This window comes from Girardinichthys multiradiatus, chromosome Y, assembly GCF_021462225.1.
Source record: "Girardinichthys multiradiatus isolate DD_20200921_A chromosome Y, DD_fGirMul_XY1, whole genome shotgun sequence".
Lineage (NCBI taxonomy): Eukaryota > Metazoa > Chordata > Actinopteri > Cyprinodontiformes > Goodeidae > Girardinichthys > Girardinichthys multiradiatus.
The window spans coordinates 34,692,240-34,702,072 of NC_061818.1; the positions used below are offsets into that span (position 1 = coordinate 34,692,240).

Sequence of the window (9,833 nt, forward strand, 5' to 3'; positions counted from 1 at the left end):
CAAAGTGGAGTCAGACTCAGTTTATTATTCAAATTGGTTAAAAAGTTTTCTATCTAAGGCTAAGGCTTGCCATCTGTTAACACCTGAATGCAAACACCTGTGGGTGTATGTGAGACCCCTTGTAAGGTTTCATAAGAATATTGGCTAAAAATTTTAAAAGAATTTTCACTTTTACATTGACAATCTTTTGGCAGAAACTATAGTAAAAAAAGTGTTTTTTTCTATTTATACAGAACCCTTTGTTGAAACATGGAGGTGGTATCATCGTGATCTGGGGATTACTTTTCTTCAGGTGGAAAATATTAACAGTTACAAATACTTGTCACCTGTCACAAACCAAAACATTTGAGACAGCCTAGCAAGAGTCAAGGTTTCAACCTGAGAAAAATCATTAGTTAACTGACAGATTTGAAGAACCTTTGCAAGTTGAAGTGGGTAAAAAGATTGAATACTGAAATTAAATCAGGTGCTTCAACAACAGGTGTACGTACAGGTTTTAGATTTGGTATATGTCAGAAAACGTACTATAAGTAAAATACGATTTAGTAAATGTCAATGCTGACAATATGCATGTTTAGCCTGAGTGCATAAATCAACCTGTACACCTCTGGTGTCAGAGAAACTCAAGGAGCATTTTGTAATTAAGGTTCTTTATTGTTTTCCAGCCTTTTGAAAACAATTGCCCACTCTAACAACTATTGATTCAGCTGAGCAGGACCACCAGAGTAATGCACTCCATCTCAATTCAGTTTAGGTGTACATTTTCTTTGAGAGGTTGTTCTTTGATCCCTGTGGTCCTAACAGTAGCCCAGTGCACTCAGGAAAATATATTGCAGCTATTTTTTCCTGCAGCTGAGGTAACCTAAAAATGTGATAATATTAATGCATGTAGAATTTTAGCTCCTTATATGTATCATTGATAGAATGTCACAGTGAATATTACTTTAGGCGCAAACAGTAAATTAAATATTGATTACGTTTAAATTCATTTTCTTTTATATTTCTTTTAAAATACTAATGCCTTCTCCATTTTCTCCTGTTGTCCTCATCTTCACCAACTACCCCAAGGTGGTGATGGGTCAAGAAGATGACTCCTCCAACTCCAAGAGCTCTTCTGATGCCTCCTCCAAGACGGTTGGGCTTCTGGGCGGGCAGGCTTCCAACTCGCCCCTGAGCCGATGGATGCAGCACAGTAAAAGTAGAGCTGCTAATTCCACCTCCCTGGAGCTGCCTTACCGCTCCCCAGTTCCTTTCTCCAAGCAGGAGTTCTCCAAACAAGAGTTCTGGGAGATGTTAGGCAGTGACCTGCTCAAACCTGACACCTCCAGCTCCAGGGTTAAACGCCGGCCGATTGTTAAGACTGGCAAATTCAAGAAGATGTTTGGCTGGGGAGACTTCTATTCCAACATCAAAACAGTGAGGCTCAACTTGCTCATCACTGGCAAGATAGTGGATCACGGCAATGGCACGTTCAGTGTATATTTTCGTCACAACTCAACGGGCCAGGGCAACATCTCTGTCAGCTTGGTCCCACCTGTCAAAGCAGTAGAGTTTGACCTGGAACGCCAGAGCGTAGTCTACCCCAAAGACTCCAAGATCTTCAACTGCCGTGTGGACTATGAGAAGGTGGATCGAAGCAAGCGCACCTCATTGTGCAACTTTGATCCATCCAAGACCTGCTTTCAGGAGCAGATCCAGAGCCACGTGTCCTGGATTTGCTCCAAGCCTTTTAAAGTCATCTGTATCTACATTTCCTTTTACAGTACAGACTACCGTCTAGTGCAGAAGGTTTGCCCGGACTACAATTACCATAATGAGATGCCCTACCTGCCCTCAGGCTAGAGAAGACTTGAGGGGTTGGAGAGAGGAAAAAGGGGGTTGACTGAACATGTGAAGAGGAAACCAGGGCGAAAAATGTCGCAGTGGCAGCAAAACTCCTTGAAAACAAAACAAAACATGTAGCCTGACTATTGTAAGATGTAAAAACATATATGCAAACTAACGTATGCAGTTAAGAAACAACCTGAACTGGCAGTGAAATTCTAGCACCACCAACCAACACATTTTTACCTCAGTCCTGTTTCTAAACTCTAACATCTGGGCAGTATTCCTCCAACCAATTTAGTCATTTCTGAATCTTATCTGAACGTCTTTTTAATCGCCCTTTACAGTTTTGCTCCATTGCAAATTCACACAGCAGTACAAGAATTGAAAGTGGGCTTTTAAATGGTGCGGTAATTCATAAGAGAGCTGCAGACAGATTCAGCGTTTATGATAATTATCATGTCGTGTTTAACATTGTGCTCTCTAAAGATGATTTAAACAGACCACGGGGAACATAAAGTATTCATTTGCTCACAAAGTGCAGATGAATGTGGAGTGTAACCAACAGCACCATTAAAGTGACACTCAGACCTTTTAAAGGACAGGCTTTTATGAGAACTCTGTGCCGAAACAATTCAAAAACTTTACTCCGTGTCTTCTGATTCAAACACCCCATCTCTATTTTACTGACTATATGTTTTCACCTTTCAAATCTAATCCTAATACATACCTCAGTTAAATTACCTCCAAATAAAATGAACAAATAAAGAGAAATTGCTTTGCAGCATTTCAGGACCGGGGCTTAAGACAAGCTCGGTGTGAGGCAATAGATTGTACGCTGAGGCAGATTTGGAACCACACTGATGAGAGAAATTACAAGTTGGCGGGGTGAGAGATACAGAGATTCAGAGAGCTCTTTTAATTAAAGTGGAGAAGGAAATGTGGGGTATGCGGCGCCTTCTATTGTCCCTTCTGTATGAAAAAGATTACATTTTGTTGCCGTCAGGATTCCTGATTTCACGCCTTGATAGCTTTGACTGTGTGAGGGAGATTGCTCTCTCTCACAACAAATACAGCACTCACCAAAGTAAACCCAGTTATCTTGAATAAATGAAAATATTATCATAATAATTACATATAATTTAATCTCTTTTAGATGTAATTAAGGTTTAAACGAGAGTGCTAAAAATGTTCCTAAAAATCAAGTCGGTAGGAAGAAGGATAAGAGGACTTTCAGGAGGATTGTTTTGATATTTTCACATGGAGCAAGCAGCCGCAGTTTAGCCCTCAGTTAACTGCTCTCATTAAGATAAATGGCCACTAGCTGGCCCGTCTCATGTTACTCACACAAACAATATCAGTGGAGAGCCGCACACAGTGAGAAAATAAATCAGGTTACCCAACATTTTTTATGCTGAAAGGTTACCAATGTCACATTTATGAGGACACCATGACTTTTTGGTTAATTAACAACGAACATTCGCAAGATAGGTGTGAGGAGCCATTTAGCAGCGGTATCAGATATCCAGTTTGATGCCAATGTACAGTGACATTGGTGATAAAGCGCAGATATGAGCACAGTTGAAACACCATGCTGGAGTCCCAGGTGGACTCAAACAACAGAGAATGGCCACTGTAAAACCGTTCTGTGGGGGTGATAGCATTAGGCCAGGTCCTATGTGTCACTTTGCTTATATAGTGTTAGCACAAAGACAAAAAATGAGGACATAAAAAAAACTGTTTGTACAATTTACAACGTGGCTGTACATTGCCTTGCAAAAATTTTCAAACCCCTTAAATGTTTCACATTTTGTCACATTACAAACACAGATTTCATTGTAAATTATTTGGATTTTACTGGACATGCTAGGACTGCAAGACATTAGTAGAACGCGCTATCTTGATATTGTTAAATATTGAGATGACAATTGCAATTAAGATACATCTTCCTCATGCTTTTCTTTTTTCCACTCTGTTAAAGAGAATGGACATAGGGGGATGTCCGTCCACGGGGCTATTATTGGGATGCAGAGCATGAATGCATGGTTCTTGAACTAGTATTGTGTCAAACATTGCATCCAAGTGGTCTTTAGCGATATCTCACATGTTGGTAATGCAATGACAATTACTTTCAATATATTGACGGACCTCTTGTGATAGACCAATACAAAGTAATGCATATTTATGAAGTGGAAAGAATCTTATCCATGGTTTTCATATGTTCATCCCCCTTTATTTGGAAACCCCTAAATTAAATCTGGCGCAAACATTATCCACTAATTTGAGATTAATGTCCCTTGTGCTGAGTTTAATCTTAGTATAAATGCTCTGTGATGGCCTCAGAGTTTTTTTTAGAGAGCATTAGTGAGCAAAAGCTTTATAAAGAACAAGAAACACAGCAGAAAGGTCAAGAATAAAGTTGCAGGGAAGTTTGAAGCAGTGGTGTGTCATAATACAATATTCAAGCTTAGGCTATCTCACCACACAGTCCATTATCTGAAAATGGAAGGAGTATGGCACAACCGCAAACCAAGACAATGATCATTAGTAAAACTAGGTTGTGGCAGCATCATGCTCTGGGGATGTTTCTCTTGAACAAGGACGGGAACCCAGTTAGAATTGATAGGAAGCTAAATACAGGGCAGTCGCTGAAGGAACCTGTCAAATGTTCCAAAAGACTTGACACTGAGGCAGAGTTCAGCTTCCAGCAGGAAGACCCTAAACACACAGTGGCATTTACATTGGAATGATTTAGATCAAAGTATAGTCATGCATTAGAATGGCTTCGCACAAATCTGAATTTGTTTTAGAATCTGTTGCAAGATTTTAAAAATGCTGTTGATAGTCTGACTGAGCTTGAGCTATTTTGCAAAGAGGTCATTCTTTCTTTCATATAAGATAATGTGTGAGGCTGGTAGATACAAAGCTAGTAAGAAGTACTGACTCAGGGAGCTGAATACAAAAGCCTGCCACAGAATGTTATTTGTAAAACTAAAAAAGAATCTTGAAAACTCTGTATGTTTGAGGAAGGAAACATTTATGCACTACTTTGTGTTGATCTATCAAACAAAACCCCCAAAAATAAATGGAAATTCTAACATGACAAAATGTGTGAATGCTCAAGAGGTATGAATATTTTCCTCAAACAAAGACCTGCAAATCTGCACATCAAAGTTTTTAATTTGCTTTTAAAGAGGAGATAGCTCAACTTTATCAACTTTCGTCCCCAGAGCAAATAACAGCGGTTCACAAATATGTCTGCAGGGGACAGGCAGCAAATTCACCTGCAGTCATCATGAATGTTAGCTTTCTGTCTCATGCCCGTCATTCCTTCTGTCTTCTCTTTTTTATGATTGTTTTATCTGGGCACTGGGCATTTTAAAAAACGTTATATAACCCTTTGGTTGACATGTGAATCTGTCTGTCTTTTTCTACCATACTGGCTTCTATCAAGCTAATATTAGTGGCACAAATCAGAAAATAACGGCTTGGCTGCTTTCATATGTCAGAAGGAATAAATAAATACAGAGTCTTCGTGGAGCATACATTATAGGTTAGGTAGCAGCTCAAACTGAATGCCTGGTGCCTGTTGGAAGGTCATTTTCCTGAACTGCTGGATTAACTACAAAATTTCATGTGTTTCAAATGCATCAACCAGCATGAATGAACCACATCTATCCTCTTTATTTTGGTATCCTCATCCTCCAGCTTATTCTGCCTCTTTCAGCCTCAAATGTCTACATCTTAGCCTGCTGTCTTAACAACTTTGTCTGTTTGAGTTTGACCCTCTCTTTCTCCTGAGCACACATTCCTGATTTGATCTGGCTAATCTCTATGAGAAAACATCAACATAACTGAACATCAGCAGTGAGAACTCTCCACAATTCCCTTCTGCATCTGTACTGCATAAAAAAATATGTCTGCACACAGTCTTAAGATGTTTTGGTTTAGGTACTTTCTCACTCCTGTTCAAAGCATCTTACATGTGCTCCTGCATTCGGAGGACGTCCTGGAGAGCATACCAACAGAGTGCTGAACACAAATACGCCCCAGTAACCTCGATACCCCCATCCATCTTGCAGATCCCCATCCCGCAGGGCATCTGGAAACTCAAACCCGATGGAATCAAAGCTCGGAAACATAAGCCCTCGGCAACTCTGACAATTGAGAAAATAAAAGGGAAAGGACACATGTTGGGCTGCACACTGACAAGAAGCTCCGTCCTCTTTTCTTACTGATCCTCTCAAGTATACAGCAATACTCTCAGCGTGATGCCACCCTCCTTGCCTCTCTGGGGGAAGCTAGGAAACGGCTGCTGAACTGTGATTAACAGACAGACATGTTGCTGTGGGATGGAATGTGTTGTTATAGCAGCAGCCTTACTATTTACCCATCTGGTGCCAAAAGACATACGGCCTTAAAGGCTGCAAGACAGCAGTGGTCCATTCAGAATAGAATAATTACAAAAAAAAGACTGTTTAAACATGAATATACATATATAAATAATATATATATAAATATATATTAAAGCTAAGAGTCCTGAGATATGAATAAAGTTGTATTTAAATGTGGGTCATGCTGTGAAGGTTGTCTGTTTTACCTTTTTGTTCCCTATGGTTTTGTTTCTCAGTGTCCTGTGAATGATAAACTGTAAGGATGATATGATGGCTTTTACTGTGGTTTCCAACATTTTAAAACCCAATAAAGTACACAGAGGTACTTAAGCCACTTAAACTACAGAGAGAGTAGCCCCAGTCTTCTATCCGGCTGTACTCCATGAGCAGGTGAAGTGTGTCAACAACACTGCAGTCTCTGTTTACCTATATTTGCATACCTATACTGTGTGCACCAGGCGCCAGTGGCAAAGAAATGATGTGACGGGAATTTAGCTCAGGGCCATTGCAGGCATATGTGTGGAGAGAAAGGAAACGGGTGAGAAAATGGGGTTGAGAAAGAAAAAGGAAATATTTCAAGTAGAGTGATGCTAATTAGCCTCCTTTTTCTTCCCTCCCCTCACTCTTTGCTGTGCCTTTGTTGTGCTACTCAGTGTCTTTTCTTTTTAAAATGCAACTGGCAATAAATTAATTTTACGTTTTAATTAAATCCCAGACAACTGTTAAGGTGGGGCAATTAGTTCAAACATTCAGCTCACAACATTCCCTTGAAACACGATCGATTAAGGCATGGCTAGCGGCAAAACCAGGGCCTCTACCCCATCACCTCCACCCTCCCTTTGTTGCCATAAAAGCTGTGCCTGCCTCAGGATAACCTTGCCTGGGATGATAAAAGGGAAGCAAATGAGTCAAAATGGAGAAAGAAGAGGAACTTTATTTGGAATAAAGGAGAATTGAGGTTATAGAAAAAACGTGGGAACAGCGTGCTGGATCACACACAGCGACCAAAAAAAGCAAAGAAAGCAGTGATAACACTGATAACAGAACACCATGATAGTCAACTGAGAAAACCATAACCTGTAGAAGTTGAAGCTGTGCGAAGCTTAAATGTTTAATAAACACGTAGGAAAAATGATCTTGAACAGTATCAGTTTCAAAACTTCTAAAGTTCCAACATATTCTTTTTATAGTTTAAAGTCTTTTTTTTGAGATTCCAGAGAAAGCGGAACAGTTAAGGTATCCGCATAATGTGATGCAGTGCAGCCCATCATCCACCTGTTGCTGTGCCATTCAGAAGGCTGATGCATGTCTCCCTCGCTTACAAGAAAGAGAAATTCAGCTGTTCAGATCAAATATATCTGTTCGTAAAAACAGTCAAGGTTTGTCAAAATGACAACATTTAGTGGGTGTCTATTTTAAATTGTTGCTCGTCTATAAATAAAAACATAAGACAAATTTTATAGAATATTATAACTTTAATAATCTACATGTCATTTAAGCAGCAGTAGGAATTATTGAAGCTTATCTGTTTTAAATATAATCTGTCAGATCCAGTTATATGTTTTTGTGTAAATATCATAATACCATGAAACAGTGGTAACTTTACTCAGGGCTATCATACTGTGAGAATCCTTTTCAGCCTGATGCCAATATACAATATACTGTGGAAACCATATATTTACACAAACAGTATAAAGAAAAACATAATTTTTTCTCTATGTCTAACATTAATCTGAACTTTTCCTAATTAAAAGCATTTTTATTTCCTAAAATGCCAGAATATTAAGTGATTTACAATGAAAATTGTTATTACTTTCTTCAAGTTCAGAGGTTTCCACAAATGTCCTCTGTATTTGGTATTTGGTTTGACTGGGGTCAGATGTTTTTGAGTCTACTTCCAAACCTTCTCTAGGACCTTCTTCCATTTGAAATTTTGGCCATTTCGTCCTTACAGAACCGGTGTGACTGAAACAAGTTCGTAGACCGCCTTCAACACACACACCTTCACAGCTCCACCCATGTTTTCTATGGAATTGAGATCAAAGCCACTTGAAATCATAGATTTTGTTGCCCTTGCTCATATTTCACAGTTGGGATGGTGTTCTCAGAACTGCAAGATTCTCCATTTGCACGGATGGTCATTATATGCAAACACTTCAATTTAAGTTTTATCAGTCCACAGGACATGTCTTCAAAAGTTAAAGTTTTTGTTCCTCAGTACATTTGCAAACTGTAATCAGGCTTTTCATGGTGCTTTTGGATTGATGCTTGCTTCTTGGCTGACTGACCTTTTAACCTATATTGGTACAGAACTTGTTTCATTGTGAATAATGACATCATCTGACAGCTTCAGCCATCTTTACAAGGTCTTTGGTTTTCTACTGGAGAAAGTTGAAGAAAGCAATTACATTCTTCTTTGTAAATCCTTTAATTTTCTGGCATTTCCACTGGGGTTTAAACCCACATTCTGAGAACAGAACATGTCTCGTTCCTTAACCAATGAGCACTGGACCTACCCACGTCAAAAACTTAAGGCTTCAAGAAATTCTAACAGAGGAATCAGACCTGTGAGGGTCCACCAATCTCTTCTTGATATGTTGGCTACCTTCTTTTCATTTTTCCATTATGTCCCACAAAGAAGCATTCACACATCTTTACCTTTCACCATGTCCCTCAAAAGTGTTCATGAACTAATAAGAAGCTCACAAAGCCATGACATCTCCTTCCTTTTCCAGATTGTTTAAAGTCATGCTAGTGTATTCAAACTTCTGAATTTGAAGAAATTAAAAGTTTCTCAGAAAATTACATCTATCTCATTACTTTGGCAATTAGCAAATAGAAAGATCTTTTGTAAACTGACCAAAAACAGGAAAGGTGTAGGCTGATTCTGTCAGAAAATGAGAAACTGATGTGATGTGTCTTCCTATACCATGTATGTAAATATCTGATTTCATCTTTTTATAAAGAGGAAGGAGTAAAAATCAAATGGGCTGACAGAAGATCCTTGTTACTGTTTTGTTTTGGATATCGGGATTATCAGTTTCTATCCTGCAGGCCAACAATCATTAGCCGTTTTCCTTCAAGATGTGCTTCGCCACAAAGTGTTTCTCTGCTGGTAGATTGTTGCACTCTTCAACATCATCCCACACTAACACTGTTGACAAAGACAAAGTGAAAACCAGGACGCTCTCATTTCTTCACACTTTGAACTCATCAGTGGGGATTAGACTGGTGGATTAGTCTGTTGCTACACAACTGAGGTTTTATTAAAAGTCTGATTTCATTACCTGATATGAACTAGGTCTCTCCTTCACAAGCTACACTAAAACAGCAGAATTAGAGTAACCTTTATGACATCCTTTTGTTTTTTAATCTGCCTTTTGTAAATCATTTCTTAATTAATGAAGTGAAATGCCCTGAAAAGGTATACCCACAAATCCTTTTAAAAATGTGTTATCTTAGGGCTTTAGAAATTTTGATTGAAATTTTTACCAGCAGAAAAAACATTTCATATGGAAGTAACTCAAAAAATACTGTCATGGTAAGACAATGACCACTGGAGACAGGCACCAAACCACAAAACAAGCCCAAATCATCACAACCCCAGCGCCATGC

At 39.0% G+C, this 9,833-nt stretch overlaps 1 protein-coding gene across 1 annotated transcript in view; it reads left to right on the forward strand.

Annotated features, from left to right (window-relative positions):
• The window catches only part of LOC124863761 (neurexophilin-1-like), a 30,042-nt gene extending 23,647 nt beyond the window's left edge, over positions 1 to 6,395 (forward strand). The window contains exon 2 of the mRNA XM_047358231.1: positions 1,069 to 6,395. Within this exon, the coding sequence (XP_047214187.1) occupies positions 1,069 to 1,842 (774 nt within the window). The 3' untranslated portion in view covers positions 1,843 to 6,395. The remainder of the gene's footprint in view (positions 1 to 1,068) is intronic.
• Positions 6,396 to 9,833: the final 3,438 nt, after the last annotated feature.